Source organism: Balaenoptera borealis (assembly GCF_965194805.1).
Source record: "Balaenoptera borealis genome assembly, chromosome: 2".
Lineage (NCBI taxonomy): Eukaryota > Metazoa > Chordata > Mammalia > Artiodactyla > Balaenopteridae > Balaenoptera > Balaenoptera borealis.
In genome coordinates this window covers 66,290,283-66,311,513 of record NC_138867.1, presented here as the reverse complement: position 1 = coordinate 66,311,513, position 21,231 = coordinate 66,290,283, and the positions used below count along the sequence as shown (strand labels likewise).

At 34.2% G+C, this 21,231-nt stretch overlaps 1 protein-coding gene across 19 annotated transcripts in view; it reads left to right on the top strand.

Moving 5' to 3' along the window:
* Nucleotides 1-21,231, top strand: part of SSBP2 (single stranded DNA binding protein 2) — a 329,776-nt gene that overhangs the window by 203,257 nt on the left and 105,288 nt on the right. For 15 of the 19 annotated variants that reach the window (XM_082378344.1, XM_082378340.1, XM_082378345.1 and 12 more), the window contains one exon: nucleotides 848-937. The exons of 3 other annotated variants lie outside the window; for them this stretch is intronic. In XM_082378344.1, coding sequence (XP_082234470.1) covers nucleotides 848-937 — 90 coding nt within the window. Of the gene's footprint in view, nucleotides 1-847; nucleotides 938-19,421; nucleotides 19,497-21,231 lie in introns of all 19 variants that reach the window. One more of the 19 variants, XM_082378337.1, reaches the window with a different exon arrangement.

The following is a 21,231-nucleotide window of genomic DNA, read 5'->3' as shown; positions in this document are numbered from 1 at the left end:
TTAGTATTTGTAATGTGTCTAATGAGATTGAGGGATGAAATCCATGGTTGTAGAATAGTTGTATGTATTACTGCTCTATGTAAGAGTTAAATCTAAAACCTTGACTTGATTACAAAGAGCCTATCCCAAAGTTTTTCATATTCCTATTTCATGAAGCTGTAGGATTCCATGAAATAATTTGCAAGTAAAGTAGACTTTGAATTTTTCAATCTGATTTTTTCATAATCTGTTTATCTGAGACTAATCTCTCCAAATCTAATTCCTTTCTCTTATTCAATCTCCTAATTACTTTTTCATCCTCACCACCCTGTTTTTTGCTATCAATTATATTTTGGCTACTAATTATAGTATATCAGAAAGTGAATAATGTGCGTGTTGCCACCTATAGACAGAGAAGTAATTATATTTATTTATGACAGAGAAAAGCATAATCTAAACAGAGTTCTTTTTTCCAGCTCCTACAACCACCATTTTCAAACTTGTTACTTAAATATTTATCTATTTGTTGTTGATGTTGCCATTTCAGAAGCCTGTGCCTTAAAATGAAGCATTTACTTAAAACTTCTATCACTTTATCATTTTATTTGCCTTTTATATTTTACTCAGATATACTATCTTATTAAAGTTCTGTGATTTCAAAAAGTTTAAAGAGACCTGTTTAAACCAAATAACTTAGTCATATCCTAAACTAACTGCTACATCTTAGTTTACCTCTGGAGTGGGGGAAATTACCAGTATTTGTTCCCAGGAATGAAAAGCTTCCCTCCCTACAGTCTGTTATCATCAGTCTTCTGTTCTGTGCCTGCTCTGTAATGATATAGGTTTGTTTCTCCTTTATTCTTTGCAGAGTGCTGCAGCAGCTCCCAGTCCAGTGCTAGGAAACATTCCCCCAGGAGATGGCATGCCAGTAGGTCCTGTACCACCAGGGTTCTTTCAGGTACTCAGAGAAACTCTGACTAGGAATGTTAAGGCATAGGAACTCCTGTTCGATTTTATTGAAATATATGAAGGAGAATGAGGCTATTTTAATCCTTAAGGTAAACATAATGCTGTGCAGCCAACTCTTGATTATTCCGAGACCGGTTATCTTGTATGTAGATTAGCCCTTCCTTCCAATATTTTCTTTATTGTCAAATTTTTATTCGTACATTTTACCATTTCACTGTGCAAGTAAGAAAGAAAGGTAGCTGAAATGCAATTAGCTAAGCTAACTGTGGTGAAGATTTGGTGGGAGAAAAGGCTAATGGATGAGGTTTTGGAATGATATATGGATTTTAACTATCCAAGCCATCCATATCTCCACAGACTAAAGATAATCAAGATTTGGCTGTACTTTCACATTATGGCTAAGTTATAACCTATTCATTTATCAAAATTATAGGCTATAACAAAATATTTTGAGAATCATCTTTGTGGCTTTTAAACTGGAATTTTTATCAATATCATTATATAACATTTATAAAATCAGATTTTAAAATACATATGTTAGTATTTTAAATTTGCAACAAGCGCATTTATTTTAGCAAAAGATGATAATGATTTTAGAATTACATCACTTTTCAATTTTATGGCATCCACATTTAAATCTGACAGTTTTTTAACCCAAAGCTACATAGATTCTGAAGTTTACTTTTTTTTAACTCCATAGTTAATTTTATAACACCCTTTGAGAAAATTAGGAAGAATTTAGGAGTTAAGAACTGCAGTTGGAAGGCACTACAGGAATTAATGTTATATGCCATATTGTTAATGAATTACATCAAGTACTTATAAACTAATTTGTCACTTTAGTGTTTTATATTTTCAAAGTCCTTGATAATCATTTGTTAATTAATGCATACCATCATTTCAGTGTAGATCAAAGTACTTTATAAATGTGAAAATGGAGAAATAAAATTATAAGTAATTTTCCACAGTACAGCAATTTAATAAAAAAGTCATAATTAGAACCTAGTACTAAGTCTGAAATGTAAAGTCCTTTAGGATATGCTATTTGTCAGGCTACTCTATATTAATATTCAAAAGTCTTAGAGCTCACATTCTGTCTTGAGGCCCCTTTCTTAAAATCTAGGAACATATTATAACTCTTGGTTATTAATTAAACAATCACTGTTTAAGATAATAATAATAATAGCTAACACTTAGTAACTGCTTACTGTATGCCATGCTTTGTTCTAAATATTTCATGTGTATAAACTCTTAATCCTCACAATAACCTAGGGGTAAAGTAAGTATTATCATCATTACCATTGCACAGATGAAAAAACCAAAGCATGATAAGCAGTTTGCACAAAGTCAGAAAGTCACAGGACTGGGATTCAAGGCAAGGCTTTCTGAACTTCTGCCATTGACTTTACCTTTTAAAGTTCATAGTTGATCATTACTCATAAAATATTTCTAGCTCATTTTATATTTTTTCCTCATGCTCTTATTTCTCTTACTAAGGATAGATTGGAGTTAGGGAGTAAATCAGAAGAGTTCATTTACTTACAAGAGCTAGTAGAAGCTCTCTAAGTGGCACTTTAAAAAAGAGGCAGTGGGCTGGGAAGGAAGCCAAATTCTTCCTAGGGTTAAGCAAAGACGTATAAACCTATACATTTTCATTTTTACATTTTGTAGAATGAACCATTCTCCCCTTACCTGCCTTCTGCCTGAGTCTTGGTAAGAGTAGTTGAAACAGAATTAACTTCTGTTTTAATCCAATTAGATAAACACTTGACTACTACTAGATGCCAGGCACTGTGGTAGGCATCTAAAAACGAGTGTGTATAATATGTACCTTCCTGAAGCTCACTGTCTAGCCAGCGAGTCATTATTAAAAATAAATAACTGTAATACAGCAAGATTTGTGCTGTAACAGAGTAAAGGTCTGTGTTGACCTAGAAGAGAGAGCTATTAAGTCTGCCTGAACTGGAGCTAAGAGTGGTTTGGAAAAAGTTTTCCAAGAAATCAAGCAGAGGAATGATATTCCAGAAAGTGGGAAAAGTATAAGCAAAAGTGTGGAAGCATCAGAATGACCTGTGCAGAGGTGTTCAGGGTAATATGAATGGAAAGTAGAGGGGAGGGCAGGCAGGAATTCCTGGAAATGAAATAGGAAGATAAGCTGTAGCATATTGAGAAGGGCCTTATATGCCATGTTAAGAACTTGAGTCTTTATTCAGTAGGCATGTAGGAACTGTCAGACATCTTTAAGAAGGGCAGTGACCTGAATTCAAGCTATAGAGTAGATTTAGGCTTTGTTAGGCACCTATGATATAGTTGTATACAGAATCCCTGCCGTTGAAAAACTTACACTGTGGTGAATGAGAGAGAGAGAGAAGGCAATTAGAATTTAGAAAGAAAATGGCTATATTAAATGAGTAGTGTGTGTTTTTAGAGCACATCAGAAGGCCACCAAACCCAATCTTGGGAGAGTCATTGTCAGAAAAATATTGTCAAAACAGTAAATAGGGCTTCCCTGGTGGCGCAGTGGTTAAGAATCTGCCTGCCAATGCAGGGGACACGGGTTCAATCCCTGGTCCGGGAAGAACCCACGTGCCATGGAGCAACGAAGCCCGTGCACCACAACTACTGAGCCTATGCTCCAGAGCCCACGAGCCACAACTACTGAGCCCACGTGCCACAACTGCTGAGCCTGCGCACCTAGAGCCTGTGCTCCTCAACAAGAGAAGCCACCGCAATGAGAATCCCGCGCAATGCAAGGAAGAGTAGCCCTGGCTTGCTGCAAATAGAGAAAGCCCGTGCACAGCAGCGAAGATCCAATGCAGCCAAAAATAAATAAATAAAATAAATTTTTAAAAAAATAAAAAGAGAAAATAACAGGCATGAATTCCAATTGAGACTATGCTAATAACCAGAAAGTTGGGGGAAAAAAAAAACAGTAAATAAAATCCAAATTGGCATCTAAAGATGAATTAGGCAAAGGAAGCAGAGAGATATGGAAAGAATATTCCAGGAAGAGGGAAAAAAATTTATGAAGACCCAGACAAGAAAGGAGAGAGACCAAATAATTCCAAAAAAAACAGAGCTTAATTAGCTAAAGGGAGAATGACTGGTGATGAGGCTCCAGGGTAACCTTGAGGAGCCTTGTAGGTTATTTGAGTTTGAACTTGATCTTAAGGGCAGTAATAAGCTATTGAAGGACTTTAAGCAGGAAAGAGGCATGTTCATATTTGCATTTATAGAAAAATCACTCCAGTTATAGGGTGTAGCGTGGATTGCAGAGGGACAGGTTTGAAAGTAGGGAGGCTATTTAGGAGGCTATTACAGTAATCCAGGTGAGATTTGATGATAGGGACCACAAAATGAGGAGTAGGTTTGAGGTAGGACAGATGAAGAGATTCCTGTGGGACCTCCAATTAGAGGTATCCCTTAGGCTGATGAACATACAGGTTTGAAGCCTAAGACAGTGATCTAGGCTAGAGATAAAAATTGCAGGATTGTCATCATATCAAGGACCTGAATCCACAGGCGTAGAACGATTGTCCAGGGAGAAAGTACAGAACGAGAGAGTAAAGGGGTATACACCTGGACTCCAAAAACACTGACCCTTGAAAGAAGAGCAAAAACAACAGAACCCATTAAAGAGACTGGTGCAGACTGTCAGCTGGTTGGCTGTGACAGTAGCTCAAGAAAGAGACTCTGTGGACCCACTTAAGAACAGTGGCAGCAGGACTGGGGAGGAAGAAGCTATGCATAGTATGTTTGATAGGCCTTAGTTGATTAACCAAGTTAGGGGTAGAAGGGAAAGAGTTGGAGGAATCAAGGATGACTCTGAGGTTCCTACTTAAGGCCCCTGGAAAATTTTCATGTCTTAACCTAAGTTAGGAAAGATAGCGGGTAGAAAAAGTTTTAGATATGTTTGAGCATGATAAATATCATTCCTTTTTATCCAGGGAGACCATTCCAGCTAATCTTTTAAATACTCGTTTCCCCTATTCAGTAGGCTTAAGTATGGCCAGTCTCCCTAGAAATGCCTCTCTGAAATATTGGAAAGCTCAAGTCATCAAACTTTTAAAAAAGAAATAGTATATTACCTTTGGTACCTATCATGATGGGATCAGGGTACTCAAATGTTTCCTAAATATCACTATCGGTTTCCTATCCTTCAGCATGATTCTGACCACAATGCTTGTTGTTAATGAAGAGCAGCTACCTTCTATAAGTAGAAATAGCACCATGACAATCATAATTCAAGTCCAAACACCAGTTTCTAATCCAGTTCCATAGAGATAGTGATGTCCAAGAATTATCCAGAGTATGAAAATAGTTTTGAATCCCCATTCTTAGTGAGGAAATGCAAAGCTTATTTGGGGATGGCTGGATGGGACTAGACCAGGAAAAGATTGAGCCTATTAGAATTTAATGAATAAAGGAAAGTAAAGCAAGAAGAATTTTAATTAACACATAAAGCTTCACCAGCTTCAACAGTTCTGAGTTCTAACTGTGTGATCCTACCATAAGAAGTACATTGAAAACATTCTCCTAAATAGACAAACATTCTCGTTTTATCCCTGTTTACACTGCAGAACAAGCCCCCTCTTTTCCATTATAAGTATAGACTTAAATATATTACCAAGTGGAATTATTACAAACTCTAAATTTGTGAATTCATAACAACTGCATTTGAATAATAGCAATTAACTCAAACTCCAAAATAAATAGTTACGATTAATACCCCATACATTTAATAAGTCCATCCTGGAAGACGGTCTCTAGATTAGCATCTATCAACCATGTTGATATCTGTCACATCTATTTGTGACAGATATCAACATGGTTCAGACTTAAACCTTGACCTTTTTTAATTGAAATGGGAGTGCTTCTATTGTTGAGTAGGAGATCAAATTAAGTAAAATCAAGGGGAATAGTTGGACACGCAAAAGGTGTCAGTTTAGTAAAATAAAGCCATTTGAAGTAAGGCACATTTATTTACTTGGAGTCTTTTATCAAAGGAGTAATTTGTATAAGAAACCCTCTAAATTCTCAAAGTGACCTACCATGGAACTGGTGAATGACTTTAGAGCAACTTTCTTAAATTGAGGAGTGTTGCTACTGGGGTCAGTGGGAAGATAGTAGAAGTGGCCTTTGATCTAACTAGAGTTTGGCAGTTTTGGTGGAAGAAAATACAGTTACTGTGGTGTGGTGTGAATACACCTAATAGGTCCTCAGAACTAGGTCTGTACTCTGACTCTCCTGTCCCTATGCTAGAGTATTATTCAAAAGTTTCATTGTATGCTAAGAAATTCAAATTATGCATTAAAAGCATCAACCTGCTGTATATTCATTCTCATAGCATTCTTACTAAAAGTCAGGCAAAATTTGATTCCTGTAGTTTTATCGAATAGGCAGCATTAATCCTTGAACCAGTTAGATTTTCTTCACACTTATGTATAATAATCAAAACAGTTTAGTAAAATGCACTTACAAAACAAAGCTCTCATTCATTTGTGTTTTTTTAAAAAATAGACTATTAACTCTGTTGCTTTATAATTTTCTAGATTTGAGTAGTAAGAAATCTTCTCTTGTGAATTTAATATAACTTAAACTACATTAAAGAAATGGGCATTTCTTATTCCAACCAAAAAAAATCTGAGGGGAGTGAAAAAAATACTTTATTTTTTCCTTCTTTCTGCTCTTTACCACAAGAAAACTTTTAAGAAAACCATATCTTGTTTTTATCACTCTAATCAAGCACATCTATAATATATAAAAACACAATGTAATCTTTTTAATAGGTCTAATGTAGATATCTTTGCGTATATAACTAATGTGGGATATACTTGTAAATATTTAATTTTGAATTCTGTAGAGCCTTTTGTTCATTTTTACCATGTATTGTGTTTTGATTTTTATCTTAATACATTTGCTGTATTCTTAGTCACTGGATCTGTCTTCTTTACTGAGAACTGTTGAAAACTAATAATACATTGATGATGGATTGTAAATGTTAGGCTTTGACATGAATAAGATTATAAATACTTGTTGCAGATAAAGTATACCAAGTAATTTAGTTTCAGACTACAGTGGCCATCCATATTTTAAAATCCGAATTGATCAAAACTCTGATATGGTGGAAAATATGTTGCAGCAGGTTCCTAAGTCACATTCTTTCTACACGCAGAATGTTAGCAATGGTAAAGCGGCTTTGCCATCTAGTGGTGGTTTGCCGATGTCTCTACTTGTTTGGGTATATTTTCCAAAGGTTCTATTTTTAGCAAGACTGCACTGTAGCAAGCTGACCTAATGCTTTGACATAGTAATAATGTAATAAGAACAACAACAACAAAAATACAAAGAAGTCTCCCCTTTTCTCCATGGGACACTTATTGACTAGAAAAACTCAATATAAATGACATTCATAAAGCACCAAAGACAAAAACAAAGCTCAGGGTAATATAATATTCTTGATATTTTAAAAGAAAGAGAATCAAAAAGGAGAAAAACAATTATTTAATCTAACACTTGAAACTGAAAAGGAAAAAGACAAGAAGAAATGTTTTTACAAGCCCTGGTTAAATGTTTCTGGAGGTAGGTATTTATTTGATTTATTTTTGGACATAAGTCCTACATTTTGAAGATACCTTCATAACTAAGCATACTCTTCTTCCTATTCAGACTTTCACAAAACCACCTTTTATTATCAGTAGCACCTGTTTTACCCTATTATTTATACATATAGTAGTTAAATAGTCTCCACTCCTCAGTTTCCTTCTGTTATTAATCTTTAAATTGTCTTCTCTCCCAATGGTTTGCCTTTCCTCTTATCCCTCCTGATCATGGCTGTTTCAGAAGTTAGTCTTAGGAAATACTCTAAACCAGGAGAAACTCCTTTTCCTTCTCCCCAGAAGTTGTAGATATCATCTTTGACCTCAGATAACAAACCAAAAGATTAGTAAGTACATCATTTATTAATTTGAATAAGTGGAATACTGAATATCTCAAGTTGAATTGACTTACTGAACTATAACATTTGACATTATCAATATATATAGTTTAAAATTCACACATTAAAAATAGTATTTCTCAGAATTAAATACACCAGGATTTGGAGAGTAGAGGTGGGGAAGGTTGCTTATTTGTCAGAGTTCAAGAAATAAAACTGAAGTTTAATTTTCTTAAAAATGTAATTTTGAATCTTTAAAGAACAAAGATTCTGAATATTGAGAACAGAACAAGTCTTTCTCTAGTATAAAGATAAAAGCAGCCTAAAAAAATCAAGGTGCCTGACAGCTGCTGGCTTTGATAATGCTTTCCTGCAGTTGTGGTAATAGTTTTTCTGGCCTCAACTATTAGAACAAATTAAAACTGCTCAGCTTGAGTAACTAAGTTTTTTTTTTTAAATCGCAGTTTCAAACAACAGAAGACCCTATAGCGGTGACTAGATGGACAACAAACAAGGAAGGGGGTGTCAGGGGTTTAGACTCTTTACTTGGGTTTTTCAGTTAGAATGCAATGAAATAGTTTCCTGTTAGAAACCTTACTTTTGATGTTTATTTATCAAAATGGGTATTTATGAAAAAGTTAACTTGGCCATCCTAGACCAATATCTTATTTTTGAAAAGTCTTCCCAGAACGCCTCTATTTTTATTATATGTCCTTGGGAAACAAAAAAATGTATAGCAAATATCCAAAGGCAGTTTATAACACAATCTTAGTTTTTTGTTTAACGTTGGTTACAGAAACAAAAATGGGCACCATTCTTTGGGGAATTAAAGGTAAGGAATGGATTATTAAATATAAATCAAATATTAAATATATTGCAAATTCCCGGTATAGGTCGGCTAGATTTGTCGGATAGATAAGTATACATAAGGATACCTTCAGCTTTTTGAAAAATAGCTTATCAGACTTCCTTGGTGGTCCAGTGGTTAAGCATGGGTTCAATCCCTGGTAGGAGATGAACATGCCACGCCATGCAGCCAAAAGAGGAAAGAAAACACCATTAAAAAATATATATATATATATATAATAAAAAATAGCTTATCACTAAGTGGTGGTCTAGAATAATTTATCTTCTATCTATATCAGAGGTCAACAAACTTTTTCTGTAAAAAGCCAGATAGTAAATATTTTAGGATTTGAAGGCTTTGAGGTCACGCTACTCAACTCTGTTGTAGTATAAAGACAGCCATAGACACTGTGTACACTAAAGAGCATGGCTATTCCAGTAAAACATTATTTACAAAAACAAGTGGTGGACCACATTTAGCCATGAGCCATAATTTACCCACTCCTATTCTTTATGAATATGGTCACCACTAGATGGCCTGTAAGAAATCCAAAGGGTAAAGACCAAGAACAGTGTTTCTCCAAGTGTATTCTTGTACTATCGTCAAGAGTCCTGGGGTCACCTGCCTCCTAGTATATCAGGATTCTTGGTGGTGGGGCAATGGCACTGGAAATCCTTTGGTTTCTGTTGTTTGTTTTTTATTTTTAACAGATGAGTCTTACAAGCTAAACTTTGAGAAGCACTGGCTCATATTGCTGATGACATTCAGCAACAAATATTTATGGCCCCCTCCCACCACTCCGTGCTAGAGTTACTGCAGTAAACAAGCTAAACAGAAATCCTTACCCACATCCAACGTAGAATCCACTATGGGAGACAGTCAGTAAACAAAATAAATAATTATTTTTAAATATATGATATGTTAGATTGTGATAAGGACTAGAGAGAAAAATGAAGCAGAAAAGGAAAATAGGCAGTGTTGAGGAAGTTCTGGATGGGGTGGCCACAGAAGGACTCATCAAGAAGATGCCATTTAAGTAAAGACTTGAAGGAAGTGAGGGAACAAGCATCTGGTGTCTGAAGGAAGTGTTCTAGGCTGAGGGACAAGCAAGTATAAAGCCCTTGAGTTCAGTGCATGACCAGCTTTTTCCAGGGACAAAGGGAATGCCTGAGTAACTATAGTGGAGTGTCGGCTGGGGAGAGCAATTAGATATAAAGTCGTAGGCAGTAGAAAGCCACATCAAGTAGAATTTTGTAGGTCACTGTAGGGATTTGGGGTTTTGTTCTGAGTGGAGGGTTTTATCAGGGTCTTTCTGGCTCTTATGTTGAGATTCATCTATAGGAGGGAAAGGTGGAAGCAGGGAGACCAATTTGGATGTCACTGCAAAACTTTACAAGAGAATATTATGGCTCAAACAAGGCTGGTAACAGTGGTGAGAAGTGACTGGATTCTAGATATATTTTGAAGTTAGAGCCAACAGATTCTGGCGATGGTTTGGGTATGTGTTGTGAGAGGAAAAGACAAATCAAGGGTGACTGCAAGTCTTTTGGTCTGTTCAGCTGAAAGAATGGAGCTGACATTTACCCGTGTTATATAGGTAAAACTGCAAGAAGAGGTATGAGGGGACAATCAGAAGCTTAAGTTTAAACTTGTTAAGATTAAGATGGCTATTAGATATTCAAGAGATGTCGAGTAGGGAGCGCGGTATCAGATCTGGAGTTTTATGCTTGAGGCTTGGGCTAGAGGCATTTGGGAGTTATTAGCATATGGCTAATATTGAAAGCTGTGAGCCTGGATGACATCACCCAGGTAATGAGTAGAGAGAGAGACGAGAAGCTCAAGGATCCCAGGGTTCTGTTTTTAAGAAGGCAGGAAGATGAGGAGGAACCAGCAAGAAGAATGGGAAGGAGGAGCACATGAGTTAGGAAGAAAACCAGGCAATGTGGGAGCCTGGAAGCCAAGAAGAAAAACTCAGGGAAGTGAGGAATGATAGCTGTGTCAAATGCTGCTGATAGTTCAAATTACTTGAGGACTGACAACTGACCATTGGACCCAACGAGGTGGTCACTGGTGACTTTGATAAGGCCCGTTTCCATGGAGTGATGGGGTGACAGCTGCATAAAAGTAAATTCAGGATAAAGTAGGAAGAGAGAAATTGCAGACGAGTGTGTCCAACTCTTTCAGAGAGTTTCAGAGAGTTTTGCTGTAAAGGGAAAATGAAGATGAGGCAGTAGCTGGAGAGAGAAGCTGGGGAGGTCAAAGAAATGCTGCTGGGAGTGAAGTGTTGGCTATCATAAACTGTTCATTCCTGCCGAGGGACAAAGAAAACTGCTCTGCTGGCACCTGTAGACAGAGAGTATAGGCAATTGCCAGGTGCCATCTATTATACCCAACAATCAGGTATAATCTTGAGTTTAAGACATAATGCGAAGGAATAGCGTAATCGGATATTCTTTGTACACAGTAGGATGCTTATCAAGAAAGGGTAAAATAGAGTTACTTACTAAGGATGCCTGCAAATGTGACTACTACCTGTTTTCTGTCATTTTTATATTCTATAAATAATCTGACATTACAAATACCTTTGACATCAGTAATATTTTCTCTACTCAAATTTGTCTTAGTTTTATTCTGTACATTTATTCTGTACCTATTTAAGACACGTGGTTCAAAATGCATCTTAATTGGAGATGGAGAAATAACTTCACTTTGTGCAATTTGAATTCTCTCATCTTGCTTATTTTTATACTTTTTAGCATTAGTCAAATTAGTAAGCTCTAGTTTCAAAACAGACTTTCTGGGGCATTAATAATTTCTGTTAAAATCTGTTCAGTAGAAAAGATTACTCTATACAGTTCAGACATGAGTTGAGTAACTTTAGACTTCATTTTTGCAGGTAAGTAACCAAGTGAATATGAAGTGTAACATTTCATTTTAAAGAAAGTAAAAATATATATAATCTGCCACTTGTATCAGAGACCGAGCCCATAGGCAGGTTTCTTTAACAAATGTTATCGCTGCTTGTGAATTTGAAAAGACTACTGCTTTATCAGTAGAAACTTACCTAGCATATCAAGATACCAGAAGGGTACCAGAACAAAGTAGCTTTTTTTTTTTTTAACCTAATGGTACATTTAGGTAAATTAAAGTGCTGGTCTCCCACCCTCTCATCTAGACCAAGTTTATGTGGAAGCAAGAATATAAAATAGGGAAAAGGTTGGGGAAGAGGGGAATGTTTTTGCATTCTTCAATGAAAAATTGAGTCGTTTTAAAAAATTACTGTTTTTGCTTCTTTTTTTATTGAGTTAGCCCAATACTTTTCCTCAGTTATAAACCTCACATATTGATTTTCATACCCATAGTGGGTTACTTGTAATGTGGGTTGATCTGTCCTTGTGACTTTAGTCAGGGATGGGAGGCAGCACAGAGCGAGATTCAACTTACACAGGACTCCAGCTACGTGTCCCACAGACACCAAAAAAAAAAAAAATAAAAGGGTCTGTGTGTATTTGTGAATATAAATTGATCTAAAACAAATCATTAAAGTTTTTCATAGAATGTTATTCAAACTTCTGTAGTTGATTAGACCAGAAGGCAGCATAGTTCCCCTTCACAATCCACAAGTCCATTGCCACAAGCCAGTATCTGATAGATGGTAATGAAGACTTGAGAAATAGTCTCATCTTTTTGCAAAGGCCCATAATAGAAATGAGCAATTTTAATGCTTAGCCTAAATCCATATCAGAAGAATCAACCTGCTTATAACTCTGTGCTGAATTGGATTAGCCTTGCCAAAACAACATCTAGGAAACCTGATCTGTTCATACTTTACAGGTATTTGATATGCGTTATTTTAATTAAGTGTTGTTGATGATAGAATATCTAAGATGTATGGAAGATAAACTACATATTTATGCTTATCAGCAGAATTGCCAGCACAAGTATGTCATTTTGTGAGCTAAATTAGTTTAATACTAGTTGGAATTAAAATGTGTTAATCAAGAGTGTCTTATCACTGGGGTGTCAGTAATGTCTGATGGAGATTTTCCTGAAAAACAGAAAAGAAACTGAACAAATTAAGATATATGAATTGTAAAGTAACTTTAACGAAATTCATTTGATGTATAATTTATGCTTCATTACTTTTCTACAGAAAACTTATGAAGCATCTCATGGAATCATAAAAATAAAAAAATGTGAACAGTCTTACTATATGAACGATGGCAGAAATGAATGTACAAGTCACAACACTTTTTGTGATGCTTTTTTCAAAATAATATTCTCAATATTATTTATAATTGACAGCCATATGACTTCAACTCTTATCACAATTAAGGAAAAAAAGATTTACTTCTAAGTGAGATTTTGAATAGCAAAATAGAGAATAGAAATCTATATAGGAGAATCATGTAAAGAGAATTGGACTAACTAAAAAAATGGATCCAGAATGAATTAAAAGTAATGTTTAATTTTTAAAAGAATGTTTATGCTTGGGGTAAAATCTCATAGTGAACATATTTTTATTACCTTTACAGGACTATAAATAATTATAATCTTCCATATTTATCATTTTAAAAAAATTATGTTCAAGAGAAGTTTTTCCCTTGAAAGATTCTGTAATAATTTTTATGACACAGAATTGTGTATTATTCCCTGTGTCTGCCTAAAACAGTATGTGAAAAATATCAGAAGAAAGATTATATCTGTCTAAAGTCATATCTGCACAGGATCAAGAAAGGTAGATATTTGATCTTTATGTAATTAATATAATTACTAAAGATAAACCCATATTTTTCCTAGCTGTGTATCACTTTGTGTCTTGTGTTTTTGCCTAAATGTTGATGGAAGCAAATTACTTTATAGCAAATAACCATTTTTTCTTACAGATTTTTAGACTAAAGATGGTTATATGGTAAAGACAATATGATATTACTCAAATGCTGAGCCTCTTCTTAATGGAAAGAAAATATGTAAGCTAAAACATGTTTCGGAGACCTGAGGGTTATAGCTCTTTGAATGTATTTAAATCTAAGAAGACCAGGGTCTCATGTGTACACCTGGCACTATATTAGACAAACAGTTGAAATGCCCTGCTATATGGAATTAGTGGCAGTTCTCATGGCTGGCCTCTGCTTTAGAAAAAAATTAGGAAGTTATCATACTTTTTTTTCCTCCAAATCATACATAAATTAACCTGACATACTTCTATACCAAAAAGTGGTTATTAAATACTGTTACTTTGTAAAACTGCCTAAGAATCACTATTTTCAACCCTGATGCCCAGAAATAGAGAAACCTGAAAGCAGTAGGAGAGAGTACAAGACCTTCTTAGTCATCTAAATCATAAATTCTCTTATATGTTGTTGATGTAGATATTGTAATTATAACTCAGTATCATCTTGGGATCTCCAACACTTTGTTCTTTACCTACTTTTATTATGTCCTCTAGAACAGGGGTCCCCAACCCCCAGGGAACTGGGCCGCACAGCAGGAGGTGAGCAGCAGGTGAGCGAGCGAAGCTTCATCTGTATTTACAGCCGCTCCCCATCGCTCTCATTACCACCTGAGCTCCGCCCCCTGTCAGATCAGCAGTGGCATTAGATTCTCATAGGAGTGTGAACCCTACTGTGAACTGCACATGCAAGTGATCTAGGTTGCATGCTCCTTATGAGAATCTAATGCCTGATGATCTGAGGTGGAGCTGAGGTGGTGATGCTAGTGCAGGGGAGTGGCTGCAAATACTGATTATCATTAGCAGAGAGGTTTGACTGCACAGAGACCATAATAAATCAATTGCTTGCAGACTCATATCAAAACCCCATCAGTGAGTGGCAAGTGAAAACAAGCTCAGGGCTCCCACTGATTCTGCATTATGGTGAGTTGTATAATTATTTCATTATATATTACAATGTAATAATAATAGAAATAAAGTGCACAGTAAATGTAATGCACTTGAATCATCCCGAAACCATCCCTCTACCCCTCCAACTCCCCCCACCCCCCAGTCTGTGGAAAAATTGTCTTCCACGAAACTGGTCCCTGGTGCCAAAAAGGTTGGAGACCGCTGCTCTAGAAGACATAATTTATCCTATATAAGCAAGCTGAATTTTCCCCTCTATACATACAAGCATTTTCTCATTAGACAACCAGATACACTATGCCAGTACTGTGCCTTACCCTTTGCAATATCAATAGATACTACCTATTTTTAACAAGACACATAAATTGGCCAGGTGAGATTTTATACAAGAGAACCAAACTTTATTACACCTTCTGCTGGTTTTTAGAGTCTTCCATCAATGTTGTTCACTCACTCAATCAATGACCCAGCTATGGAAACAGCCAAGTATTTATTGAATGTGACTCTGTACATTCTCTCTTAGAATGTGCTAACTGCTTCCTTCCCTTCCTCCTGAACCTCATTACAAGTTGTCACATTATCATGAGCAGCTTGATTACAATGATAATACTCTTCTAATAATACCACATCCATGTAGCACCATTCCTAACCCATCTTCTATTCCCTTCCAGTATTTGACTTAAAAACAAAAATAAATGAACTAAAGACAACATATATTATCAAAACTCTACCAAAAATATTCAAGAAGAGAGAGATAGAGCTTACTAAATTGATTTTATATTTCAGTTGTTGAATTTCTTTTCATCTGGTGAATAAGAGCACATGCTAATTAGTGCTTTATGTGCAAATTAACTTGATTACCTGAAATACTACTGTCTTTTCAGCTTTTCATGGTTGAGTGGTAACAAAGGTAAAGAATTCTACATTAAGTGAATGGTTGCAAGGTTGCTGGGGGTGCCTAGGAGGAAATGCCAAGTCAGGCAATTTATTTATGGTCAGTTAGTCATAAGAATGAAGTATGTGTACCTGCCTTTATTCTTTAAAGTTATTACTATAGTCGGATGTTACATAGCTCTAAGAAAACTAAAGTGGCAGTTAAGGAATTTGGTCTTTGGTTTTCTTTTACATAAAATAAGGAGGTTGACCTAGTTAACTCTAAAAACTTTTTGCTGTAAAATGTGTCAAAAAGGTATATTGGAATAAAATTCTATAAGTCAGATTTTATTATAATTGTACAATACAGAACTTGTAAAACTTTACTTGAGTAGTTTTGTGAAGTCATTTTTTTAAGTGTGTATTTATTTTTTAGATTGTAAGTTCATGTTTTCTCAAACTTGGTAATTGTGTATTTCTATGTCATTTAAAAACTACTATTTTTTCAAAAATAGAAGCAAATTTCACATGAATAGTTTTGTACTCGAAAAAGTTCAGTTACTTTAAATTGTAGAACATATCTCAGACTTCTAAATTTTCAGAATTGTAAACTGTCCTAAATGTTACATTTGTTCATTCTAAAGAACTTAGTATTATTCTTTTCATCATTGATTTGTTCTAAATTGTGCTCATAAAATAAAATGTAGTATATAGAAAATGCTTAAGTATAAAATTGGCATTTTAAAGAAGATTTTACTTTTTAGTGATTTTAAATTTTCTTTATTATCAACCTGCTCTTAAAGACCAAGATTTAAAGAGTTTCTAAAGCCATGTTGAAATATTTAAAATAAGATATAGGGTGATTTATACACTGCTACCATCAATTTTAAGGATTCTTAGAAATATCAGTTTTATTTTATGGATTGATTACCATGGCATTAAGGTACTTGCTCTGATCTGGTTTCATGTCCTTTCCTCTGAAGTGGGTTCCCTTCATATCAAGGCACACATTACACTGCAGTGTGCTGAATCCTCTATGAGAATAGTGTGAACAAAGTGCTTAGGAAATGGAGGGAAAGGAGCCTATAGAGATTCCTTAAAGAGGAAGTGACATTCCAGCCCCTGGAGGATTAGTAGATGTTTACTTGGCATAGAAAGGAGAATACTGAGTTATCTCAAGAAAAATTGTGGCATTGATAAATCATATTTATGCTTTCTGGAAACTAATTAAAATGTTAGAAAATATTAGTAAAGTTAACATTTGAGCAATGTGTCATTTAAGATGTACAGTTTGATAATATATATATATGTGAAAAGAAGTTAGGGCTTTAAATGGTTCTTATCACCTGTAATTTCAGAATGGGTAAATTATTTATAAAATAATTCCATTTGTGGGGTCTGGGATCTTTGGAGAAGGAGAGATGAGAAAGAACTTGTTCCTTCTAAATCTTAGAGAATTGAGATAAAGCACTAACAGTTTATGAAGATGAAATAAGAAGAGGCAGACTACTACTTTCCACTAGCAGAAATGGCAAAGAATAAAGGAAAATCTCTTTTAGGAAAGCAGAAGCTTAATATTTCATGAATAATTCTTGATATAATGGAAAATAATAATCCTTTAAGACTGAATGATGTTCATTCTGAAATAAATTATGATTCTAAATGGGTGTGATTTTTTTCTCTAAAAGACTACTTGGAGGAAATGGGCTGGACATTTAGTTTATATTTCTATTAGAGTTTTTTTCCTTTCATTTAGTCATCAAATATTTATTGATTTTCTGGCTTTGTATACATTTTTATTGCTTGCACTTTGGTTTATCCCATTCATTCTAAGTAGATAACTGAAACATGTAGAAATGAGAATTTATGCCTATAAATGTATTTCCATATGTCAGGGTACTAACTGTGCTACTCAGTTTATCTTGTGTATTATAAAGAACCTTTGTCCACGAGTTTTGCCTAATTTGGAGAACTTTTTTAAAAGCCTAGCCTTGATTTTTAGTCATTCATAACACTACATGTTCTGTCAAGTAGGGATGATGTAATATGACTTCTGAGGGAAGCCACCAGATTGAAATATTATTTTCTTTGGGTTTTCAATGATATTTGCCATTTGGTGAAGAGAACGTTTTATTTCTTCCAGATTAGTGGACTGTAGAAAATAGTTTTTCCAGAACATTTTTTCTCCTATTAATTACAAGACTGTGAACCTTGAAAAATCCTAAGCAGAGGGCAGTGATCTTCATCTGCTTTGTTCACTGATATGTCCCACCATCTAGAACAGTGCCTTTGTGTGTGTTTAATAAATATTTGTTGAATGAACAAATCTCTAGCATACCTTTTAATCAATAAGTGCAGCTTTTTTATTCTCTCTATTGGCCTTTGATCTGAACAAAGGGCATCATTGTTTGTTGGAGTATTTTTTTTCTTTACCTAGGTTTTTCTTTTTCTCTGGAAAGCATGGGAATAAGCTTCTCTAGCTCCTTGATAAAGATAGCTTGTGCCTTAGGAGCATAGACTGATATCACCCACACACACTTCAAATATTTATAGCTATTTACAGTATGCTAATCTTTATACTTGCTGGAAATAATTAACATGGAATCATGGGAGTTTTATTTTTTTTTTTTTAAAGAATCAAGTATTATTCTTTATTATACCAACTGACCACTATGTGGATGCAGATTCAAAATTAGGAAATAATACAAATTAGTATAAACTATATTTTAAAAGGCCTTTTATGAAATATTAAAAATTAAGAAGTAAAAATATTCCAAGTAACTGGAAATTGTATATCTTGATTTGAAGAGTTAAACTACCTATTCTACTAGCATTAATTTTTTTTTTTCCACTCACACACACAGTGTATTTTATTTTTGCAAGAGATAAATAAACTGACACCAAGCATTGTAAATGGATGACCACAACAAAAGCGACAATGATTGCAATTACCAAACACGAAACACACTCATACTATGTCATAATATTGACATTCAGTATCATGGGGATTTTAAATTATTATTTCCCAAGAGACTTCTGAGATCATCTTGTCCAACTCTCTCATTTTAAGGTTGGGAAAACTAAAGCCCTGAAAGGTTTTTAATTTAGGGTCCCTCTGCTAATTAGTGGTGGTGCAAAAACTAGAATCCAGGCCTTTGACTCCCAGTCAAATGTTTTCCATACACATTATAAATAACTTTTTAGCCCATTTTTCAAGGGGAAGGCTTTTTCCATTTAAAATATTGATTCATCATTCTGACACCCTCAAGCACATATTTTGATGCCCAAACTATTAAAAAATTTTCCCCAAATATTAAGAGTAAGCATACTTTCATAGCTAAGGGCTCTTTTGAGGAACCTGTTCTTCCCAGGTTATCAACGCAGAGAGTACTGAAGGTCTGTCGATAGATGTACTTTATAATATCAGTAGGTATACTTTATAATATCAGTAGGTAATCTCTTAGATTAGCATTTTACCATAATAGAATTTAAACTTGTTTTAATACCTTAAATTATATTTGAAAGCAAATTGACTTCTGAATAGTGAAATACAGAATATTAGTAGAATATTCTCAGTTGCTAACATGAAAACTCTTTTGGGTTCTGTTGCTGTGTCTGTACCTCAACAAGTAGGCAGTTGAGGACCTAGGTGGTTAACCAGATATCTTAAGAATCAATCTGAATATTAAGAGCTTATAACAGCACTAATTTGATATTAAAATGCTTTAACCATAATAATGTTTATATTTTAGGGGAAAGTATTAGTTTTTTATCTAAACTAACTAGATTTTTGTTATTTTTTGCTTTAATTGTATAGCTATAGATTGAAAAATGGAAGTGGTTTTCTTTCTTTCTTTTTTTTTTGGCTAAAAAAAATTTGAACTTCTGGAGGAGGGCATACAAGAGGAAATAAATTAAAAAGAGACTCTTTTCTCTCTGGCAATCTTATTCCATAGGGGACTACAGGTTCACAACTACCACATGCACTGCCTCTCCCTCTTAGTAATCCCTTGATGGGGCCTCATGGTCAGATAGGAGAGTACAACAGTCCTGTTAAAATACATTTATTCACAATGCCATTGATCAGAGAAAAATTTTCTCTTTTCAAATAGTCCATTTATGTTAATACTATAATATTATTTTACATTCAGAGGAACATACAAATCTCAAATGCTCTGTTTCAAATAAGGTACATTTCAAGGTTATCAGTATTTAGTAGTGTTTTAACAATTTCTACCTTGTATTCCATTTTGAAGTGATTTTATTATAGACAGGAATTATTAGTAACCTATTTTTATTTCTCCATGTCTCAAACCTTAAATTGATATTGTACTTGGGCTTAGTGACTATGTCATAAAACATCACTTCGTGAAAGAAAGGCAACCATTCCAAAATCAATGACATGATATTTAATTATTAAATTTTTTAAGTGAGTCCAGAATTTATAAGACAGTTTCATAAATGAAATTAGGTGGTTAGAAAAGTAGCAGAGGGAGTGTGAATATTGGGATGAGCTTCCAGTTGACAGTATAGTTAACTAATTAATCCAATTTAGAGTAGAGCTTCAGAAATGATGAGAGTCAACTTTAATCAAATATGTGAAAACTAAACATTTTTTAAATGTTTAAACTGGAAAATCCACTTAAGTTTTATCAGCTGGAGGTGACACTATTACCTGAATAATCTACTGTTTCTGTCCATTTAAAATGATCTCCTAGGAATATGTTAACATATAACAACACAGTAAGTAAAAACTCAAACTGCTTAATTCTAAAGTTCTTCTTGTTGGTTTGTCAGACCCTCCAAAAGATATTATAGAAAAGTCTATACCACATAAATTTGCTAGAATTTTATTTTTCAGCTGCTGCGTTTAAAATAGCCCTAGAACTGCAGGCCTAATTTCTAAAAATATTTTTAGAAAATTCATTATAAATGTGGAATTTAATTATGTAAAGTACTATAGATTTGGCTTGCCCAATCCTTTGGTAAATTGATTCTTAATTTATATTAATTCATTCTTAATATTTTACTTAATATTCAACCCTTTAGAGTTGATAATTTGCTTATATTACATGTAATTATGTATTATAATTAAACAAAATTATATTTTTCTATAAAAATGGAATTTTGAATAATTTTAGGAATAAACTTAAAAAAAAAACTGTGCCCAAATCTGAGTGATCAAAAATATTCTCCTTCCACTCATCATTGGACAATCACTGAAATGATACTTTTAGCATATTTTTCAGACAGTTTCGGGACTGACAGAATCAGTACATCTTAGCAGCCTCTGATTCATCTAACAAGATAAATTGACTTGAGTTTTAATATAAGGCCATTTTTTTCTTCTGTTAAAAGTACACACCTCATAACATATACATACTACTACATATAAAATAGATAAACAACCAGGACTTGCTGTATAGCACAGGGAACTATATTTAATATCTTGTAATAACCTATCATGGAAAATAATATGAAAAAGAATATATATATGTGTCTATATTTATATGTATATATTTGTCTGTGTGTGTATATGTATATATATATAATGGAATCACTTTGCTGTACACCTAAAACTAATGCAACATTGTTAATTAACTATACTTCAATAAAAAATGGTTATTAAAAAAAGTACACACCTCATAGTCTGCTAGGCTCAAAATATGCAAAGCAATTTCAATTTTAAAATTTATAATCGATTTTGAATTATAAAAAACCCTTAATGAAAGAAAGCCAAAGCTCTCCTAACCACAAATGTCCCTT